Here is a 23,866-nt window from a genome sequence, read left to right on the forward strand (position 1 = left end):
GTGGACAAAAGATTGATTTACTGTGTGGTCAGACAGAAAGGCAAAGCGAATTTTAGAGGTAGCACAATCGCACAAGAAAATGTATGGAAAATCGTGAGTAGTAGTGCAAAAAGACACAGAGCATGCATTCAGTATGTTTCAACTTGAGCAAACACTGCATATTCCAGGTTGTATGAATGCGATCATATACATACAGAGACAAGAAAAAATGTTCACTCACCGTTAAGAGCTTTAAGAGAAAGTGGTACCACTATTCACTATTTAAGTTTTATTTAAGCTGTAACTATTGCCCTTTAATCACCATTAATACAAATTAGACATTTATTGAGGCTTTATGAAGCAGGAATAAACTATTGTAAAGAAGAACTTTTGCCCTTGTAGGTTAGTTTAAAAATGCTATGCTAGAGTATGAATTACATTAGTTGGATTTTTTACGAACTAGATGTTGTTATTAGTTACAGCTTATAAAGCCTATATAAAGGTTGTAGTGAAATTGTTTCAACAAATGTGAAAAACCCTGTTCTAGTTCGATTAATTATATTAGAGATTGTATGGCGAGAACACTTCTTCCAGGGGTTGCAGGACTGTTATGTTGTTAATAAAATCTCTCTGCATACTGTAATTTCTCTACTGTCAAACAGGATGGAGGTGTTGCTGCTCTTTCCTGTTACATAAAAGCCTTCTGGAAAGAAGTTTACAAAATAAGCCTCAATCAAATAAAGCGAGACATCATCATTTACATTGAAGTCTTTGCAGCATATTACTCCAATCCATAGTCTCAGTACCTGTCTGAGACAAGATCCACATCATCCATAAGCATGTAAACACTGCTGTGTGAGGCTTATTGGACTGAAGCTCAATAAAGCCTTGCGCATGCCTGTGTCCATGTTTGTGTGTACTCATGCAATATACATAGTTGTATGGGTATGAAAAGCATTAGAGATCTGTTTTTCTGCCCTATTACACATCAATGCACACAAAACTTTCCTGCGTAGGTGAGTATTGAGTGATTGAAAGAATTATTTCAGACAAAACACACAAGGTGTTTCTGTTGATTTAGAGTAAAGATCCTGTACATAAGGACGACATTTTAAAATGTTACAGTAGATAAACTGCTTAACTTCTATTTCACGTTATGTTGGTGCATTAAAAAGTCCACTGTATTTTTAGCCATGTTAGCAGTATGGCTTAATGGCCTAATGGATGGTAATGGGAGTGTGTCTAATGTTGGTCCACCACTTTGTTTCAGACGGAAATATCTCAACAGCTATTGGATGGATTGCAGTGAAATTTGGTACAGACATCCATGTTTCCCAGAGGGTGTATCCTAATGACTTCTGTCCCCACCGTCCCCTGACTGTTTCTCTCACACTACCTTGAGGTTTTTCAGGCAGGTGAAAATGAGGCAGCAGGAGAAGGACCCAAATGCAGATAGTCCAGGCAGAGAGGGATAGTTCAATTATTTAACGACCAATTGAAGATGCAAATAAGCTTACAGGTACAGGTAGGTCGAAAAGCAAATAAACATGACAACAAAGGAACTATCTGACAAATGACTGGGGAACAGGGGCTGGTATATGTGTCCTGTGGCTGACAAGGAAATGAGGCGCAAGTGAGGAGATGGGTAAGGAAGATCAGGTGAGGGGAATGAGGTGTTTGCAGCGCAGAGGGGAGTGGCAGGATCTGGAACCACATGAGAGAAAATATATATCAAAGCCTGTTGCACACCGTTTCATAGAAACGTGTTGCTCAACCTTGAAACCTTAGCTAAGCGGTGCACACTGTCTTCAGATTAAACGTGCCCCAGGTTTTGAGCAATGTGGGAATGTGGAAGAACTATTTGATGGATTGTCTTGAAATTTGGTACAGACACTCATGTTCCCCTCAGGATGATTTAGAATAACTTTGGTGACTATACCTGCTCAACATCAGTCCGTTAGCAATTAGCTCATAGCAATGCTGCGCGTCAGTACAGCTTCACAGAACCGCTAGGCTGTAGAATCTTGTTTTTCTCTAAAAGCAGCATAGCGAGCAGAGGCCCCTTTCTTCCTCTGTCTTTCATACTGGTTAAACCTAGCCTTCTTTTCTCCTCTATACACTTGTCTCCCCTCCCTGTTTTGCAGTCACTCTATAGCCAGAGGGCACAATCACACAACCAGAAAGCCAGTCAGGAAGCTTATTAAACATGACACTCACTGAGCACACTCAATATAGGCGAAGGACATAGGATCTGAGGTCTACATGCCAATTAGGAAAATCTGATCAATCATGGCAGTCAATGTGAACTCTCTCTCTCTCTCTCTCTCTGTTTCTTCCTCCTCTCTGTTGCTGTCTCTCTTTTTGCCTCACTTGCACATTATCTCCTCTAGTCACCATCCTTCTCATCTACTTTGAAAATACTTCTCAGCTATACGCACCAGCACTGCTGTTGCACACAATCACACACAGCTTGTTACAAAATAAACAGGGAATAGACAGTCGCCGTCTACAAGCACCCCACACTCCGGCGAGCTATTCATCACAATTTAGCCAGAGCATTAGACACTGAGGGACAATAACGCCCTCTCTAAAATTCCATCCAAAACACAAACAGCTACACACTTCTCCTCCCATGATGCTCATTTCCCTCTCCATTTGTCAACACACCCTCTCACACATTTTAATTCCCGCTAAGCTGTCTGTCATTTTTCTTTTTTCTCTTTAAAAACTAGGCTACACCATTCAAGTAGATTTAAAGAGAAAGGCAGTGAAACTGAAAAATGCCTGAGAATGTTTTTTTGTAACTATAATCCATGTATTATATAAATAGATTACTAAACATAGCCACAGTCAATTGAGTATTTGATCTATTTATATATATATTGTGCTTTTTTATATTTTTTCACACATTTCTGATAGTCTGCTATTGGTGTTTCAAAGATCTTTATGATCAGCCTTTTGACATAGCCTGTAAGTGATGGTATGACTGCAACATAATGTTATGTTATGTGTCCCAAGCCTTATATGTGAAGTTTTTCTATATTCGACATCAGTAAAAATGTCGAAAAATGGAGTTTACACATAAAGCGTTGTTATTAGATCTCTCTCTCTCTCTCTCTCTCTCTCTCTCTCTCTCTGTGTGTGTGTGTGTGTGTGTGTGTGTGTGTGTGAAATACATAAGCAGTCGGTTTTCTAATGCAAATTTTTTCTGACACAACTTAATGTAATACGTTCTCATTAACTCAATAAAATGTGACCCAAACTAGGGTACATTGACTTGAAATTGGTTTCAGTTAAATGCACATGTGATTAAAGGCCACCATTAAAAGTTGCCTTTATTTTTTCCCCCGTTAATGTAACCACTTTATTATATAAAGCACTGATTCATCTCTTAAAACGTTAAGGAAATATGATTTTTGTAAGATTTGAAGCACTGACAGCTACACCAGCATATGGCTGTTTTGCTGTAAATATACTGAGATATTTAAATTCTATATTCGTAGGCGAGATTTTGTATTTATCTGTCATCTTAACTTCTCCTGATCCCTCTCCAGTACCCTCTCCACCTTCGTTCTCATCAAGCCACTGATGGAGTGCTGCAGGAAAAGGTACTTCTTAAGGTCTTGTCAAAAGCTTGTTGAGAGGAGGTAATAGACCTGCTAGACTGGTGATGATGAAAAAGAGAGATCTGCTCACAGGATCTAATTTCAGCACCAGTGACTAGAATGCTGTAGGCTAAAGCTTGTTTTGTGTGCATAAAGAATTAAAGTGCACTAGCACCACCTGTAGACAGATTGGGTACATGCAAAGCTTCAAGCCATTAAAGCCAGTGATTTAACATCTACAGTATAAATGCACGTCTGTATACAAATAAACCATATAATTATTATAATAACACTTCTAGTATTGAGCATTAAAGTTCATCCTTTACATTGGAAACAGCATTTCACAGCTTTCATCAGCAGATTCAGGGATAAAAGCTCATAAAAGCAAGACAAATAAAAGACAGAAAGTTGTCCTTGAGTTAGGATTATTTTGTCAAAAATATGTAATTTATTAGGATGATGATGGATCACTGTACATGGATTTCTTATTTTAAAAATATACTGTAGCCTCTCTTCTTTGAACATTTAACATTTTCAAGTACAACAGATGGTGATGTGGTTTAAGATTTACTTGTTTAAATCACAAAAATAACAAATCCTGTTAGTGTAATCTTTAGCATAGCACTAACTTTGCTGTCCAACTTGTGACTCCCACTTTCATCCAGCAGATGGCGCCACAACTAAGAATAAAACTTAAGTCTGATGTTATTAAACTGAGCTTTTAATATTTATAATGAATAAACTACAGTTAGACTACAGTTCACATTCATACTCAACTGTAACCACGACTAATTTCTGTTCAATTTATGTTTTGTTGGCAACTGGAGCCCTTTAATATGAATCACATTGCCCGCAGCACACTGGGTGTGTACATGGGTGTGTAAGCTGCAAATATGTCACAAACACATTTACATATACATAAATGGTGGGGGAGAAGAAAAAAGGAAGACACTGATCTGTTTGAGGTCAAGTGTTAAGACATTTCAAATTCTGGCCATGAATATTACTTATTTACATGATTTCATACCTTATAAAACCTTTTGGCTCTGTCACAAATTACTGAACCCATAGCGATGAAAGCTGGAAGCTCTATGTGGAATACTGACTTTCCAAATGAACAAAACACAAACATAATAAAAAGAAACATGAAAAACACCAATAATTTATTTGACCAGATATGAAACAGATAGAAACTGACACACACTGGAACGGAAAACCACTGAAGGCAGATCCTCAACTTCTTCCATGTCAGTGTCCCAGGGCAGAAAGGAAGCTGCTGTATGTAGGTAATAATTGTATTTCCATAGACTCCAGTGAATATCAAGTGCAGCCTCGCTTTAAAAAGGTTTGGTGGGGAAAAGTGTAGTGCAGCACACAGGTAGGTCATCTTGAGGTGTGTTCTCACAGTGACAGACGTGTGGCACATCCAGGATCCAGCAGCTTCACACAGAACACCAGAGAACCCCTGGGAAATAAAGAATATAAAGATCAGACACTGTTGCTCAACAGCTGAAGCATCACGGTCACAAACCCTTTAAACTCCTCAAGATAGTTGACTAACAGGTTTGGGGCCTATGCATGCGGGTGAGAAACTGCAGTTATAGGTCGAAATCTCTGTCCAGACGAGGCCACTATCTGTAAGGTTGTTTTGTTTTAAGGTTGATTTCTCTACTAATCGAGAAGCAGACAAGTCTCACAGGCCTCAAGTGACTCTCATTAGCCGACGTAGCAAGACAAGTTCCCACGTTACCATTCAAGCCAGATCCAGCTTCTTCTGAGTCTCTGACAGTTTCTCTTGCAGCCGTTTCTTCCTCCAGTCCAGAAACTTCCTCCGCATCCTGTTCGCCTGCCAGCCCGCCAGGAAGCCGGCAGCGAACGAAACCACGACCGCGACCTGTAGTGTCCTCTCCGAGACTTCTGCCATGTTCACCTCTGGCTGACAGATGCACACATTTGTGTAAGCCGCATGAAAATCATTGGTACGCTCATACAGGAAGTGAACGGTTTCTAATCCCGCGATACTAAAGCAGCGCGTTAATCTCGCACTCTTCAAAATAAAGGTCCGAAACCCTCTTGAGGTTCCATTGTTAAAATATATAATGAACATGTATATATACTACTGATAATAATAATAAGAAGAAGAATAAGAATAAGAATGAGGCCAGACTTCATTAAACAAGGAGTTTTATTTTGTCTGAAAAAAGTCTGCTTTAAAAACATTATATTAATAAGAAAAGGAAGGTCATTAGGGAGCCAAATTTGATGATAAAAATGTGTGTACATTTCTAGTTGGGGAAATAGCTCCTGTGCAACAAAACTGCCACATTTCCTGTAAATCATTTAAATCAATGTATCACACTGAAAATTGGAAAATAAAAGGTGAAATTTTAACTCACTAGGGCTCAGGACAGGCATGAAATACAGAATTCATACATAGCCATACATGCTGTACTCACATAAGTCTGTGGCACACTGACTTTAACAAAGTTAAGCAAAACACACAGAACGCAAAAGATTAAAGTGAGTAACAAGTACTGTACAGTCAGATCAAAAAAAGCATTGTGTTTAGCCACACGTTGTATGAGTTTGTCATATAAGCTACTACATGTGATTGATCATTAATGTGTTTACAAATTGTTTGTACAATTTTTATATGTCAAAACTGTATTTGGTTGCTGCAAAAAACTGTTATTATTAATGCTCAAGACATGTTACTTAATCACTTTTCACAGTTTGGAAAGGAAATACTGCTTAATCAATAGGCAGAACAAAACATGACTCAGAGGCATTTATAATAAAAATGACTGAAGAGGTATTGCATGAGAGGAATGTAAACTGTAGCTTTATCTAGAAAAGATAGTGATTAACTGTATGAGGAGAGTGTAAGTGTTATGGTCGTAGTGACAGTAATGGTTTCCGTGAGCACCAAGTTGTATGAGTTTGCTACAAGTTGCTTTCACTCACACCACTTATGAAACCCCAAGTAAAACAGAAGCCTCATCAGGTAGGTTGCAAAGTGGCCTGCTTTTCAGTACTGACATTTTAAAACCAGTGAGTGTCACATGATAGACAATTCATGAGAGCACAGTGAAAAGCCCCAGCGTCTTTCTTTCCTGTCATTATGTGCGCTGTGTGATTATATGCACCTCTGAATGGTAGAATCGGTTGCACTGTTTTGCTGGGCTGTGGTTTGTGGTAGAAATGTTCATGTTAGCAAATTACCTTGTTTCACAACAGCATTAGAAATTAAAAAAAAAAGAAAAATGTATTTATTTATTTATTCTTATTCTAATGCTGTTTTTCATGTTGATGTTGTTTTAATATTGACCATGAAACTAAACAGAATTGATTAGAAAAAGTGAATATCTCATCCTTGGGTCAGGATTTTCCCACTTATATTAAGATTAATTCCTTTAATTTGACTCACACTAGCTACTGGTCAAACGATTTCAAATAAATAAAAAGATTTCAATACTTGCTGAAGAGTGTCCAAGATCAGTCATTAGTTACAGTTTGTGTGTAGGAGTGATACCCGGGTTAATGTTATCACCACTTTACAACAAAACTTACTAACAAAAGAATATTTTAAAAGTGCAGCAGCATTGTGCCGTAACCAAAGACTTGTTTAAGTTTAAATATGATATCGAGGTAAAGCACCATACAAGATTTTTAGGTTCCCTGTCTCTGTGGGTCTTTGGAGGTGTTGATACGGCATCCGCGATTAAGATCTGCACAAATAACAGTAAGTTGTGTGCAGACTGCAGAGTGGACGTCAATACAGGTCAAAGGTTTCGATATACAGTAGCTGCCATCTGCGTGGAGCTGAACTATTTACAACCTAAAGCCATTCAGATACCCAGTAAACAATGATGGAAATGAAATAATTGCTTCAACTGTAAATAGTCTTAATATGTATAGTCAACACGTCCAATTTCTGTCAACAAAATGTGGTTGCAGATGCAGTAAAAGCCAACAAGTGATCCCAAGGCATTCACGATGTATTGCTGATGGTGGAGAAAGTTTGAGAGAATCAGCAGTGGTACAGTTTTAGTGAAAGGTGATCAGCAAGTCACAACCGATTCTGTTTAAGCCTGTCGATGTGGTAACAGAGTTTAAGTGCAGGGCCCAGCTTCAGTCCCAGATACTTCATCATCATCTCGCTTTTCAACAAGAGCAGAGCGTCTCCGTCTATCTCCTGAAACACATCACAGAACCATGTGACTAATAGCATCTAAAATATGACACATTTTTCACCTGTTTATGTGGTTAACTTTATGGATAGAGTAATAAACAATGCTTTAAATTCTGCACCTGTATCATCACTGCAAGAAATAATAAATAAAATATTGTACCAACAAAAAGCTACCATATAATAAAGTTGAAAACAGTGTCAAAATAACTAATAAGAAGGCATTAACAGCAAGTTTTATATATAAAATAAAGTTCCCTTTATTACCAACCCTATCCTGTGCTCAAGCTGTTTCATAGCCTTGCAGCTATCACGAGAAAATCCTGGTCACTTTAAATATTAAGTCCTGCCTGAGGAACAGAGGCAGCACAGTGGTTTATGGGGAGTTAAAAGGCTTCTAATATAGCTTGGGGCCAGACCTCACTATGCTTTAAAAATTCTGTTATAGTCTTCATTTAGTTTCCATATCTGCTGATCTTTATGTCTCATAACAGAGTTTTAAATTAAAGTGTACCCTACCTCTTGCAAGCAGTTTCCTGCCTTAATGCCCCAGTGCACACTGCGATGTAAAGCTGTGTTCCGATACATTTAGTAATTACAGTAAGAGTCAATGGCCATGGGCTACAAGGTAGTCTGGACTCACATGCTTCCTGAATGCATCAGCGTGGGGTCCCAGGGCTTGGGGATCAGCATCTTTGATGAACCAAATGACCTCCTCAACACCCCACCTGGATGGGTCCTTACCAGTAGGACGCTTGCACTCTCCAGAGTCTGGCATCGGACTGTATGCTAGGTGGCACAGGGGAACAGGTGGAGTGAAGATGCTAAAATGCTTAAACATAATGCATATCTAAATAAACAAATAAACAAAACACTGACAGTCTTATAATGTCACCTGACAAGTTCCACAGCAGAAAGGCTGAACTTTAAGGAACAGTCTGACATTTGGGGTAATTTGTTTATTCCCTTCCTTGCTGAGATTTAGATGAGAAGATCAATACTCTTATAAAGTGTGCTAAATATGAAGCTACAGCCAGGAGATAGTTAGCTTAGCTTTGCTTAGCATGAAGACTAGAAACAGAGGGAAACAACTCAGCTGACTCTGGTCATGGTCAACAAAAAAGAGTGCAGCAATTTGTTATGGGTTTTCCAGGTTAGTCGTTCTGCCACAGAAGTGTTTTTATTTAGGTGACTGATTGGCTCCAGTTGAAGTTGGGCGAAGCTAGGATGGAAATTACATGAGGTCACCCATGTCGACAGACCAATGAGAATGATAAAGTGTAAGCTATCACACTTTAATGGGTGCAACTAGAGACAGAGAGATCAAGCACCTGGATCCTGGAGCACCTTAATTTATCATATTGTTTCATGGTTATCTACTGTCTGAAGTGTTTGTAAAATATTTGATCAAGAGGAATGCCTTGTCTTTTACTGCGAACCAAATTTACCAATGGGTACAACTGAAGTAACCTGAACCTGGCCTGCTTTGTTTAACGCCGTCTGTGGTCTTCTGTTCTTAGTGAATGTACATCTGAATATAAAACACGGCCTCACCATTCCTGTTTCCTTCCTGGAAGCTTCCTGGGCTTGATGCTTGTCTGCACAAACCCATTGGGGTAGAGCAACTGCTGCCACGGTAACCATAGGAGTGCTTTGGTGGGTACTGTGACGTCATGACATTGAAGGCAGAATCACTGGGATCTACAGCGTAGCGCTTGGAGTCCACCGGTGGGTCACATAAGAAGTCATCAGGCATTGGCGTCTCTGCTGGAAGAGGAACGACAGGACGTGGCGTCATTAAAGCCAAGCCCATTTGGAAAATGCTGTCTTTTTAGGGTGGCAGTGTAGGTCTGTCTGGAACAGTTCAAACTTTTCCTTATCCTGTGAAATATATGGATTGGTGCAAAGGTTTGTACATGGTTCTCAGAGGATCCTCATGATTTTGGCAATTCTCTGAATATGTTGATACTTTGGTTTATGAATAAATACCTGCCAAACTAGTGACATTCAGCCTCAGTTGTTTATTTGCTTTATGTTGAGTGCTAATTAGCAAACATGCTAACACACTAAACAAACATGATTCATGAGGTAAACATTAGGCAATACATGCAGCAACATCATCATGTTAGCATTGTCTCTGTGACCATGTTCGGATGCTTAAATGAGCATTTAGCTCTGCCTCAAAGAGTGGCTGCAGACTCCAAAATAGACAATTTATTTAACATTTAACACTAAAATAACAGCTTTGGCAATATAATGTCAGCAGTTACATTTTTAATGTCCTTTACATAGTGAGTTAAATAAATACACAGGTATGCTGCTTGAAGCATCTTCAGCTTGTAACTGTATGGATGTGAAACAGCTGAAAGGTAGTCAGTAATTCCTTTGAATCTGCTTCCTTTGTGCCAACCGTTTTTCAGCTTGTCAATAATGTAGGTGCCTGCTGGTTATGCCAGAGCTGGGCAGTTATAGATTTACCAGATGACAGATTTATAAGACTGAAATACTCCACTGAGATGATTCTGAATTACCTCTACTTTGTGCTCACACAAAGGTCAAATGCATTGTATTGTATTCTGAAAAATCAATTATGTGATAAGATCTGCGCATGAGAGTTTGGAGGCTTACATATTGACACACACACACACACACACACACACACACACACACACACACACACACAAGTACAGAACCACCTTCATATAACACAATTAATGCTTAATATTTGAATATATAACAGTTTTCTTACATCTTTACATCCTAACACTTCAAATATTCTTTAAAAAGCAATGTAAATACATAAAAAAAGGAATGTAATAATAAATGTATGTAAAAAAATAAATAATAATAATATAACAAAATTATCAGTATTTGAAAGGGAATGTACCTTGCTTGGAGTATTCACCAAAAAATCCACAAAATACAAAGACTATTTTTAAAATGGTTCTCCATTTCACCAGACACATGATTTACATATGCGTTTGGGTGGCACCGCAGGGGGCTCACTGGTTTGTAGTATGTGTATATATATGTGTGTGTGTGTGTGTGTGCGCGCATGCCTTGCTTCTGTATGTCTACAGTCTGACATCAAACACTTTTCATGATTTGCAAGAACAAAGAGCAAAGCGCTGGTCCTTGACACATGAGATTCCCATTCCCACCTCAAATACACAAAAGACATCTTTAAATATTTGTTTATTCAGAGCAGGACAGGCCACAAGGGAAAAAAAGGAGAGAAAAAATGAAAGTGGGATATAAAGGATGGCTGTATTTTTTTTATGAATTAAAAATGTCTGATTTTCTCCAGAGCCGAGATGACGAAGGATTGAAAGTGAATAAAAGAGAAGATATAATTTTAAAGCATGTAAACATACACAATAAACCCACAAAAACTAGATCGCAGATGCACACTCAAGTGTAATGTTTTACATCTAAACGCATACATCGTCACAGAGAACAAGTCTTCTGTGTATTTAGAGAACAAAGAAGAAAGACGCCACACTCACACTTGCACAAACAGAAGCGTATAGTCTAGTACTGAACTGTAGTCACAGGCGATACAGAAACAAAAGAGAAGAAGGAAGGGTTCATTTCATACCACAAAAGTCACACCAAGTCAAGCTGTGAGTGTATAATACTTGTAAGGATATTAAGACCACCTTCCAACCACACTGAATGGCACCAGGTCTCAAGGCTTAAAAAAAACCATTAGACTTTGTAACTCAACCTTCTTGCTTCTCTAATATCATGTCCCCTCTGCTTTCTTACCATTACATTTCCTGATTTCACTCTGCACAGACCTGCTATCATTTATGATAGTATTACTAGACAGAAAAGGTGAAGATGATGAGTGTGTGTGTGTGTATGTGTGTGTGTGTCTGCATGAAGTTTTACCTGTTAGGACTTGTGGAGTGGCAGAGTGGGGGACAATAGCAGCATCCTGTGGGAGGGAGCCCATCTCAGGTTCTGGTGTGCTGCTGGGAGGAGAGTTAGCTAGTGGGGACATCACCATCCTGGGCTTCAGCTACACACACACACACACACACACACACACACACACACACACACACACACACACACACACACACACACACACACAGTGGTTTGTCAGTATAAAGAAAACATGTACAAGGATGCAAGGGATACACATCAGAAAACAAAATTGTTGGATTGATCAAAATTCTTAGATCTTTAGCACAACAAATGTGACTTTTGGCTGATAGGTGTCACCACAGTGGGCTGTGGTAGCAAATATAGCTGAGGCTAACAGGAATTTGGACATTAGCTTTAGACATATTCAGTCATCCACTTAAATGTGAGAAGGATGGAAATTTTAACCTGTTGGTGGCAATAGATGAAAAGTAAGGTAATCAAAAAAAATGTAGGTCGCTAAAACCAATTCCAATTCCAACAGTCCTCCCACTATAAATATTACTACCATACCAATTATAATAACCGTTGCCAATCCCATTACCAGTTGCCATTACCAATACCACGTTGATTTCCAATTCGAACATCCCAACGGCCCCGGTTTAATTCTGGTCAAGGACCTGTGTTGCATGTTAAAGCTTCTCTTTCCCAACATTTCCTGTCTATATCTAGACAGCAGGTTGCTTATATTATTATTATTATATTATACATGATCTCAAGAAATACCACTAATACTACCACTAACAATAATTACTGATGACAAAAGTAATACCAATACTAACATATTTATAGGTAGCAGCAATCGCAATGTGTGATGTATTGTGAATTGTGATATACCAATCATCAAAGGTACCTAGGTACAAGTGGCAATATGGAGCTATGTTTTGATGAGTGGGTCCCTGATTTGTTTGGATCTCATGCTCAACTAGCGCACATGAGGAAGCGCATATATGTGATATTCACAGTCCTACATTTTCCATGCTATTCCACAATTCCACTATTGGACAGTTGATGGTGGCATTATGCCAAAAAAATCTAGCAATGCACCAGCAAATGCACAGAAGAGGACTGCTAGCTATGTAAGCATGGATGTAAACAATGAAGGTTTTAATAAATTCATAAATTGCATTTGCAGACATTTTATGAGGCAGGAAACACATTTGTTCTGCCACAAGGAAACACCCCTTCTACACCCTTTATTGAGAAATCTGAATGTAAACATAACATTTATTTAAAAGTAAACCTAACAGGGACTGACTTACCTTAAAGCCAGGTTTCCTTCCTCTCTTTTTCGGGACCTTGATAGGCAACATAGGCTCAACGTAGTGACTCTGGAACTCAAGTTTACGGATAGGAGGCCGTCCTCTCTTCCTGCCAGGCACCTTACCCTGGGGCCCCGCTATAAACTGGGGGCCGAGAGTGGGGGTCTGCATCTCTGAGCCGGCAGACAGAGTACTCATCAGACCTGAGAGAGATTTTATTAAATGTAATTTCAAAGTACAGGAAGTGGACGCTTTAAACTGTATGCACCACTGCCTCCCTGGAGTGGAAACTTAGATGTACATGTGAGACTACCCCCCTCCCACACACACACACACACACACACACACACACACACACACACACACACACACACACACACACACACAGAGAAACTATAGGAAATAGTAGAAACAAAGCCACATAAAGATCTGTACTACTACACCCCTCCCCCTCTCCAACTGCAAAGATTGCAATAAATATCATTACAGCACAGAGACAAAGCCCCACACACACACACACACACACACACACACACACACACACACACGCGCATACAGGAAGTGAAAGCAAAGCACATATACCCACAACCCCCACATAATCAAACAATGAATCAAGTAGTGCACATTCACCCACAGATTCACACACACGCACCCACACAGTGATTACCATTATCAAGTGTTTTGTCTTGGTAACATTCGTCCACATGGCCATGACTTTCACAATACACCCCTCTCTCAATCAATTCCTTAATCATTTCATTCAAGCAACGCAATGGCTTACCTGACATGGCCTTTGAATATGAAGCTAAGTCCCTCTGATTGACTGTGCTTTTACAGAAGCTGATGTTCTACTAATTAGCTGTCATATACGTATTATTCTTTCATTTCTGAATAACAGTCAGAACTGGTCTTGACCGGCACAGAGAGTTACTGTACAGAATAAAATCCCCTTCCTGTGATGACAGTATTTGTCATAACAGACAGAGGAAAAACAGGAACAGAGACAGAAGAGATATGCGCGTGAATATGCGTGATGCCTTCCATCCCCTTCCTCTCAGAACCAAATCACATGAAAAAAAGCTCAAAAATTTGCACAAAAATTATCATTCTGAGCATTGCCTACCATGCACACAGCCGTCTGGTAATCGCTGTCTGTGTGATGCTTCACTCCAGCAGCAGGTTTCTGAATATGCCCCTGATGGATCTCCAGCAGTCTGCCTCTACTGATCTCTGCTGCTACACACTGTCAAGACACCGGCAACTCTGCGTGCGTCTCTCTCGCTCTCTCTCTCTCTCTTCCTCAATCTCCAACCACCTTCCTCCGAAACAACCCCCTCCTCCCCTTCCCTTCTACCCTAACCCCCTTCCTCTGTGTCCCCTTTCAGTCGTCATAGCAACACGCCTCTAACATCCCGCGGCAGCCGGCAGACCTGCTGAGCTCAAAACGATGTCTGTGTGCGCGTGTGTGCGTGTTTCTGTGTGTGTGTGGCTATGTGGGACTGTAATGTAATTACAGTTGCCGCAGCTCAGGGTTTTTCTTTTCTGTCTTCAAAAAAGGCTTAGAGCGGGTGACAAGGGATTGAAGCTGTGCCGTGTTTTGTGCTGCAAGCGTTCAGGTTACAAACTGTAATCTGTCCCCAATTTATTTATTCGAATGCAGTCCAAAAACTGGACCAAAATCCTAAAATCTGAAATCGTTTAATCACTCCTAAATGGTTGAACTTTTCTCATACCGACTGGCTTTCAGGTAAAGAGATCAATTTTTCTGTAAACATCAAAAGGTTCTAGCAGAAGCCCTTCAGGATTACTCTGCTGCTTTTGTTTGTGATGAAAGATCATCTTGCTGTCAAAGCTCACTGCCTTCCTTTTATTTATAGACTCTCTCTGCCTTTGTGTCAGCTCATGTATGCTGCTTTTGTTTTATCTATAATAAAAAATCTACACATGGAAAGAAAAAAGACCAGCCAAAGGCAAGGTTCTGTGTGTTTTACTCGCTGAGGTGCAGGTGTTATAAAAAAAAGCATGCTCCAGAGTGCTTATTTGTTTTTATTCGCTACAAGTGCGGAGTACAACTCAGGTTTTTCCGCTTCACCAACACAGCATCGATTATTTACGCCCAGGTTGCTATGCCGATTCCCGTCCGCGGTCAAAGAAGCCACACCGGTGGGTTTTAACACTCAATCAAAATCAGGTTAACCTTTCACAGGGAGGATCAAACGCCAGCATGCCCTCGCTTGCACGTACAGCCGCTGCCAGCGTGTAAAGAGATTTGTCAGGAGTCGGCTCTAAAGCAGTCGCTCACAAGCTGTTTTAACACTGAGTGTGACAGGCCAGACAAATTGCAGTATTTCATTACTTGAAGCTCATACATGATCATAAAAAAAAGACTATAAACAGCAAGGTCAGGACAATAAGGCTATGATACTGAGTGCTGGCACACGTTCACACACTTCATCACTGACCGTGATGTTAGGGGGGCCAGTGTGTGTGTGTGTGTGTATGTGTGTCGGAAGGAAGGGAACCATAAATCATAAAAGTAATTACGCAGTGAGATTAATCCTGATGTCCCTCCTCAATCAGTCCTGTCCCATAACAGTGCATCACATTACAGACAGAGACAGACTGAGAGAACAGATAATCATCTTTTACTTAAAAAGAATTGGATATGAGGTGGGGGGGTGGGCATTAACACTGGGAGACAAAATGAGACAACACCATTTTTTTGCAAGCAAGGGGAAAGATTTGCACCACTGCACCGCACCATAACACAATACATTTGGGACCGCAGCCTAATTTGTTTATGGCTAATTAGGCAATTAAGCGCTCAGTGAACCCCTACGCCCAATTTTATTTTCCGACTAAGGGATATTGTCTCCTTTTGGATGCTGGATGTTAGAAGGCGGCATTTAAAAAGCAGTCGGAGCCCACTGTTTTGGCCACAGTAATGCAGCAATGATCAGCAATGATTAGCATAACTTAATCGCCAGCTTCAGGGGATGGAGATTTGTATCTGTTTTCACTTATGCAGAGGGGAAACTGCAATGAAGTGAGTTATGCTAATGCCTCACTAAACTGCACACCTACACACATATAAACAATGTCTAAACGCTGTCTCACACACACACACACACACACACACACACACACACACACACATCAAAATGCATGCATAAAATGGCTGCATTTTAACTAGAAACAATATACCCTCGCCTGGCTGCAGAATAGATCATAGATGTTTGTTTGTGTGTGTGTGTGTGTGTGTGTGTGTGTGTGTGTGCTGTGTGTGCGTGTGTGTTTAATCAATGGAGCAGTGTAACAAACCCCCTGAATTTATTTACAGCTCAGGCAGGGCGTCACCATGGTAACAGACAGTGAAATCGGATCCTGCACCAGAGTCATGTGATAAGGTGGGAATAAATAAACGCATAAACAACAATGTGTGTATTAAGAAGGGACGCTCAAATGCGCTCACACACACACATATACACACACACACACACAGCCCTTCCTTATCTCTACTGAGCCCCTTCATAACACAGCACACTCCAGAAGACAGGGAAGGTGAAGAGTGTTGCTCTTTTCATTAGTGATGGTCAGGGGGGGAAAATGGGAACATTTGATAAATCACATCACACTCACACACACACACACATATAGATAGACTACACACATTTAAAATTGACATCTTGAGTTGCTCTATTTCACCCTGATGATGTTAAATAGTGGTGCAAAGTAATTAAGCACATTTACTTAAGTAGTGTATGGTTTAGCTTTTAGGTATTTGTATTTTACTTAAAGGAACCAGGGGGTAGGATTTAGTGGCATCTGCCTGTGTAGTTGCTGATTACAACTCCCTTGCCTCACTCACCCATTCCAAGTATGTAGGGGCTGCGAAACTCATATATATATATATATATATATATATTCCATTTCTGCCAATAGATCCTCCTAGATGTTACACACTGGACTTTTAAGAATCAACTCTTACTTTGTGCGCAGGTGTCAGGGGCCCGGCTCCTCAGTCTCTGCCCAACTGGCTCTGACCCCGCCTCCAAGTCCACCAGCTGCCAGCAGCCCGGACCCCGGTCGTCACGGCGATCCAAACGCAGACGAAGGCGTACACCCTTGCTGAGGACACCAGGTAACCAGACAACAGGAGCAGGAGGGGCCAGTTCCAGGTGGGAGTCAGGGTTGAAATCTCGCCCTCCTCGCAGTCTCATGCCCTCGCAGCACACCAAGGGAAGGTGAGATACATCACACTGGAGAAACAAGAAGAAAACACTCAAAGACAACTGTATTCATCAAATAATTTATCTGAGGCAAAGAGCATGTTGGACAGGTCCATAGGGCTGCTGTCAAATGTGAACATATTCACAGTTCATCTTTTAATCAATCTGAATTCTATTAGTCACCCTTTGCTTATGATAAAGTGCTCCAATATTTCATTTCCCAACATTAATCGTGTCCTTTACAAATTAATTTCAGACCTTTCAATCCTCACAAAAAATGAATTTGGAACAGCATAAAGCAGGCAGGCTGAAGGAAAGATGGGAGATGGAAAAGGGGGAGACAGGAAGAGTGGCAGGAGCATTAAAAGAGAAGAAAGAAATCGGGGGAGGCGGTTGTGTAATTACCAGTGTGTGTTCAAAGGTCAAAGAAATAAACTGGTGGCTAATGGGAGAATATGGCTTTGCTAATGATAAAAGTATTGGGGACAATGTGTCTATTGTGTTGTAAAGGGAATGCAATTTGGCCTCCAGAGTGCTGGATTTACTGATTACTTAAACCAACTAAGCTTTCAGTCTCCTCTGTATTGGATGGAACAAAGGCGGGTGAAGAGGGGAAAGAGGGAAGCTGTGAAACTTGTTAGAGCTGATGGAAATGCTCACATTATCACCCCATTACCCTATTCTAGATCTTATTTTCTGTTTGGTGGTTGTTAGTCCTGCAGTAATTACAGTTGAGAGTTTACCCAAGGTTTTATTTACCACTGCTGGTTTAGGGGAAATAATGTGCGCAATTTTATAGGCCTATTTTGCTTACATGGAGGATAGATTATGGATTGAGCCGTTAGACAACATGAGTTCTACAGCATTCTGTCTCATAAAAAAAAATATTTTTTAATTTACAGCCATAGCTTTAAACCAAAGCTTGTGTCCAAAAATTGGTGGATTATCAGCTGATACAATCTGACAGGGATGGAAGGAGTGCCATAGTGTCATAAAATTGACAAAATCACTTCACTTATAATGTAATTAGATATGAGGCTGAAATAAACACGCCATAGATGATAGAAGGTGGATCCCTTTAATTACAATGAAATAATACCAGTGAATTAAATAAAAGGGAAAACCGCTGGGGAATGTTTTACTGCATTAAAGCAATATTTTACTAATATGATATGCACTGTATCATTGTATTTTACATTATACTAATGTCAATGTAAATCGATGATTAAAAACTAGACTAAGAGTCTGTACTTTGGCACAGTGGTGTTTTGAGTCAAATGCTAACATCAGCATGCAAACATGCTCATAATGACGGTACTGACATGCGGATGTTTAGATCCGCAGGTAGAATGTTTAATAAGTTAACCACCATAGTTTATTGTTAATATTCCCATCAGCCTCTGCTTTAATATCTTTACGAAGGGCATCACCAAAGTCAGTAGGATTCATCATCTGGGAACAATGAATGTTTAAACCAAATTTCATGGCAATTCATCCCAATGTTGTCCAGACATTTCACTAAAATCCCCCCCAAAAAAGTCAACCTCATGGCACAAGAGCAAAAGTCAGGGATTGTTGGAAGACTAACAAAGGTGGCTTTGGTGAGTTTTATTTTGTTTTTTCCGCATTTGATGAAGTTACAACGACTGACTAACATAGATGGTTTTGGTGAATTTTATTTTGTGTGTTTTACGATTAACTGGCCAAATTACTGGTTTTGCCAGTGCAGTCTGTTGGGCCGTAGCGCCCATTGTTGCGGTCTGAGATTGCTGGTGCTCTAGTGCGACATCCAGTGGCCAGTGAATTTCGCATATATAACCTGTAAAGAGACGTGACAACTGAGAGATGATTAGAAAAATGGACAAGGGAATGAGGAGAGACGATAAAAGATGACAAACAAAGAATATTTAAATGAAGAACTTTTGAATAATACGCAGATTTAATACATTCTAATGTTTTAGCAGTACCTTTAATAAAATTAACAAAAACACACATCGATTAAAACAGTAGTAGAGAAGATAAAACATTTTTCAGAGCTGGCTTGTCAGATTCAATCATCAAAACATCTGCCCTCAACTCTAATATTTCATATTTACCAAAAAAAAAAACATCAAACAGTGATGCTAAAAAACATGAAAGAAGATGGTTCTTCACAAACATACACACACACACACACACACACACACACACACACACACACACAAACACAGAGCTGCTATCTGTAGCACCGTGAAACAACCGGAATAAAAAAAGTTAGATTTGATGAAACCGAGTGCAACCCATAGAGCACGCACATACAGACACACACACACACACACACACACACACACACACACACACACACACACACACACACACACACACACACACACACACACACACACACACACACACACACACACACACACACACACACACACACACACACACAGGGGAATACTTCTGAAAGGCTCTGCATCCCATGAGAGCAGAAAACTACTTTATCTTGCCACTCTACCAAAACACTTGTGGCTTGAAGCCTTGCCAGGAGTATAGCTTGTTGGAGAGATTCTTTAACAAAATCAAACATGAACGAATACACACACACACACACACACACACACACACACAGGCAGCTACTTTTCATTCCCGTAAGCTGCGGAAGACAGAAGTAGTGATGGAGAAAGTGGATTGCGAGAAACTCAGTGGCTGTTTTCACAGAAGGATGTGATTTAAAGGGACAGTTCATCCTAAAATCTAAAATACATATTTTTCCTCTTACCTGTCTTGCTATTTATCTATCTAGACTGTTTTGGTGTGAGTTGCCTAGTTTTGGGGATATAGAGATGCTTTCTATCAAATATAATAGAACTAGTACTGCTCACAAGGTCTGTGGATTATCTTGATTAACCAGGTCGTAAGTTCTGGAAAGCTGTTGAGTGTTTATGATGTACTGCAGGTAAGAGGAAAGATTGATTTTGGGGTGAACTGCCTCTTTAACTCAAATGATTATTATGGAAGTTTAGTATATAAAACAGTTCAGTTCTGCTGAACACTTAGCAGCAGATGACAAATATATTTTGTGCAATGCAGAACAAAAAGCCAATGACCATTATATTACATTTGTAAATAATAGATTGATAGATTTACTGGTGACATTAGTTATGTGTTCAATTAACACTTTCATGTCTACATTTTCATTTGTCTCCAGTTTCTGTTCTTTTTGTCTGATCATCAGATCAAAACTGAAAAATATTCAATTAATACTCAAAGCTGACTTAAAAGTAACAGGAAATGCTCCCATTCATTTTAGAAGTTGCAGGCAGTGAATGTTTGGTATTTTTTGTTTAAAACAAGACTTAAACGATTAATTATCAAAATGATTGTAGACTAATTTGTTGCCAATTACCTGATTACAACTGGTAAGTCATATATTCAGTCTGTAACATATTCTGTTACTGTAAATTAGACTGCCTGCATTTATTACATTGCTACATCTACAAAAAAAGAAGAAAAATGAATAAACCCCACTTAGACATAGAACACAGAGCGATGTGGTGTTTCACCCTCTATTACAGTCCCAGTCCCAGGATGGTGTTACTTTTCCTTCCACCTTACTCTCCATTCCTCAAGGCCACAGAGGAATTGTTTTCCTCATGGAGGTGGAAAGTTTATGACCACCGGCCACATGATCAAACGTCCCTCTTGGACACAATGAATGCTAGATGTCTGGACATAAGACACACTAAGATTGCCAGGGATGGATCAGACATGCAAAACGTTTTTTTCCCAAGGAGAACCGCAAAGGAGGACATAAGGTGTGCTGTGCACAAATGCAGAAGACAGGGTTGACTGACACTGTTGTATACAGAACCAAGTGCTGAATATGTATAGTGGAATTACTTTAGTTTCATCTTGCACACTTGGAATTATGCAAAGTTCACATTTCTGATTCATTTATGAGGTAGCACGGTCTATGCAATAAAGAAGTTCCTTTTATTTATGTTTGTTTTGTTTATGCACTATGACTATAGTGATACATATTGCAACGCTACGTTATACTGTTGGGAGACAAATATTGATTCTGAGATGTGTCTGAAGTGTTTTGGCTGCAATAGAGAACTGTAACTGAGTAATCATTTCAGCTCTATCTGGGTTAAACAAAAGCAAATTGCAGTCAAATTTGGCAGACTATAGACAAAATTGAATCTGCTGTCTGCCAGAATGTAAGAATGCAAATGTGCCTTGTACCTTATATTTGGGGGGTCAAAAGTGAACCTGGCATCCAGTCACACAGCTGTTTATGAGAGTGTAGCTGCTTTCTCATTATGAACACTGACCTTCATCTGAGCAATGCCATTCTTGTATGTTAGGTGTGAAAGCCTCTTCACTTTGTTTCATACAGCGACTGTGAACGGACCAACAACGCGCCAACCCGGAACCATTTCCCTCCGCAATTCAGCGCTGACCATCTTTTCTTTATTAAAAAGCTTTCTCAAACATTGCCTTACAAGGGGAGAGAGGCTCAAAACAAACTGTGGAATGTCCTTGTGGTTGTGTCATAACAGCAACAACTGTAGGCTACTCTGCAATTCTTGTCTTTCCAAAAGAGTGCAGTACTTTATTCACAATATGTAATTAAGTGGATAGATTTGGTGAGGGTTGCCACCCAGCATTTATAAGCCAGGAATCAAACCTATTCAATCACAGTCACACCTGCGTTTATTGAATATGTTTGCCTCATGGACTATTTCTTTGAGTGGAAATCAGTGGTGGAATTTAACTACATTTACTCAAGTACTACACTTAAATACAAATCTGAGGTACTTGGACTTTAATCTCATGCTACTTTATTATAACTTTTACTTCCCTACATTTATTTGAAAGCTTTAGCTACTATGCTTAACAAATTAAGATTTTTGATTCATGAAAATGTGTAAATGAGTACAACTGAAACAATTAGCCGACTTATCAGAATGACAGAAAATTAATCTTTAACTATTTTGATACTCATTTAGTGATTTTTAAAGAAAAAACATGGCTTCTCAGATGTGAAGACCTGATGCTTCTCATTGTATTTCAATAATTTGAGTTTATTTTTAATTTTATGTTTAATTTTAATTGAATGACTATTGGTTGGACAAACCAAACAATCAGTTGGTTAATCCATAAGGAGAATAATCATTAGTTGCAGTCTTATACAAAATAGTTAATTAGTTAGCTCCTCCTCAACCAACTAAGAGTATTAGTCATAATAATCTTTAATTATATAATATTGCAATAGTATAACATTGAGCGCTTTTACTTTTAATACTTTAAGTACATTTTCCTGATTATACTTACATACTTTGACATATGAAACATTTTCAATGCAGGAAGTTGTACAGGTGGAACTGCAGTCTCGCGCAAAGTGCAACTTTATTTAAACATTTATTTTCACTGGGCATATTTAGAAGTGTATTTAGTGGTATTTACTATTTGCATGTTTTCCCTACATTTAATTAAAAAAATATTTTACTAACAAACACACACACACACACACACACACACACTACCACTGCATGTTTGCATTGTGGCATCAAGCAAATTTTACGTGGTTTTAGGAGGATCAACAGTTAACTGTCAGTATTCAAATTTAAGGCAGCACCCATGCAAAACAAGAGGAAAGAAAAAGTGTGTGTGATGTTGCCAGTAACACTACAGATGGATACAGGGAGGTCAATCATCCTTGTCTCTAAACAACTTACTTGTGTGCATAAAGAACTTTCATGCAGCCCATTTTTGTGTGTCATGACAAAAAAATGGATTTTTGATAAATAATTAAATAACGCCCTACCATCAAAGTAAAAAAAAGATATTGTGTATTATAAAGAAAAGATGGGTTCAGTGTTATCTTTATCATTTCTAGTGGACAATGCATCAAGTCCTCTAACAGGAACATACAAGTCTGAAGTGCATCATGACATTAATTAATTAATTAATTTGGAAGCATATGGCCTCTATAATTATCTCTACAGACACACAGGGACTGAAGGGAGTTTATTGTGACCTTGTTGTAGGCTACAGAGTAGTCACAGTCTCATATTAATAGTCATTCGTGTGCTCTATGTACAACAATATAACAAAAAAGAGCCTATGGTATCTTTACCTATCTCGATGGGGTCGATTCAACGGCGGGAATCCATTTCTCCACAGCAGGCTGGCTGCGTACGGACTCCGAGCCGGTGCGTGGAGCAGCGGGAGGCGGCAGAAGCACCGGGGAACTCTCGGCTCGGGTCAGTCCGGGTTCCACCCCTGCAGCTGCGGCAGGGAAGCGAGCGAGTACCGCGGGCTGGTCTGGAGTCTGCCGGCGGGAAGCGAAGCTGCAGTGTGACCTTCCCAACGCCGTCCGGAGATTGTGACAGGAGTTGTAACGTCTACTTCAAGGGCGCAAGTTAGGTGGTGGTGGTAGGAGGATATGTGGGACTGAGTCGTTAATATATGGGGCTGTTGTTGAGGATCATTTCCTTATCTGGCTTTAAAGCAGCATCTCATTTACCTGCAGTGGTTCAGGAGACAGACAGGGAGAGGCAGCAGCACCCTAAATAAACTGAAGAGGTTCATCCCCCCCCCCCCTTTTTTTTTTTGATAACACAAAAACACTCCTTGATACACATGGAGTGTGTGTTTTGAGTTGAAGCCAAACTTAAAAAT

At 39.7% G+C, this 23,866-nt stretch overlaps 2 protein-coding genes across 3 annotated transcripts; both read right to left on the reverse strand.

Annotated features, from left to right (window-relative positions):
• Window positions 1–4,730: 4,730 nt before the first annotated feature.
• LOC127367907 (mitoregulin-like) lies at window positions 4,731–5,584 on the reverse strand. The gene is made up of 2 exons (XM_051408155.1): window positions 5,335–5,584; window positions 4,731–5,049 (listed from the first exon to the last, which is right to left on the reverse strand). Exon 1 carries the CDS (start codon window positions 5,506–5,508, stop codon window positions 5,338–5,340), a length of 171 nt encoding a protein of 56 aa, XP_051264115.1. The 5' UTR covers window positions 5,509–5,584; the 3' UTR covers window positions 4,731–5,049; window positions 5,335–5,337.
• A 167-nt stretch (window positions 5,585–5,751) lies between these two features.
• On the reverse strand, window positions 5,752–23,683 carry scml4 (Scm polycomb group protein like 4). 2 transcript variants are annotated; one of them, XM_051408141.1, is made up of 7 exons: window positions 23,322–23,683; window positions 16,954–17,224; window positions 12,966–13,168; window positions 11,668–11,797; window positions 9,328–9,537; window positions 8,417–8,562; window positions 5,752–7,779 (listed from the first exon to the last, which is right to left on the reverse strand). In XM_051408141.1, the coding sequence occupies exons 2-7, from the start codon at window positions 17,183–17,185 to the stop codon at window positions 7,654–7,656; spliced, it is 1,047 nt and encodes a 348-aa protein (XP_051264101.1). In that variant the 5' UTR covers window positions 17,186–17,224; window positions 23,322–23,683; the 3' UTR covers window positions 5,752–7,653. The 2 variants fall into 2 exon arrangements, with proteins under 2 accessions (XP_051264101.1, XP_051264100.1); XM_051408140.1 differs by having other exon boundaries at window positions 9,328–9,540; window positions 23,322–23,670.
• Between the last annotated feature and the right edge of the window lie 183 nt (window positions 23,684–23,866).

This window comes from Dicentrarchus labrax, unplaced genomic scaffold (assembly GCF_905237075.1).
Source record: "Dicentrarchus labrax unplaced genomic scaffold, dlabrax2021, whole genome shotgun sequence".
NCBI classification, from domain to species: Eukaryota; Metazoa; Chordata; class Actinopteri; family Moronidae; genus Dicentrarchus; species Dicentrarchus labrax.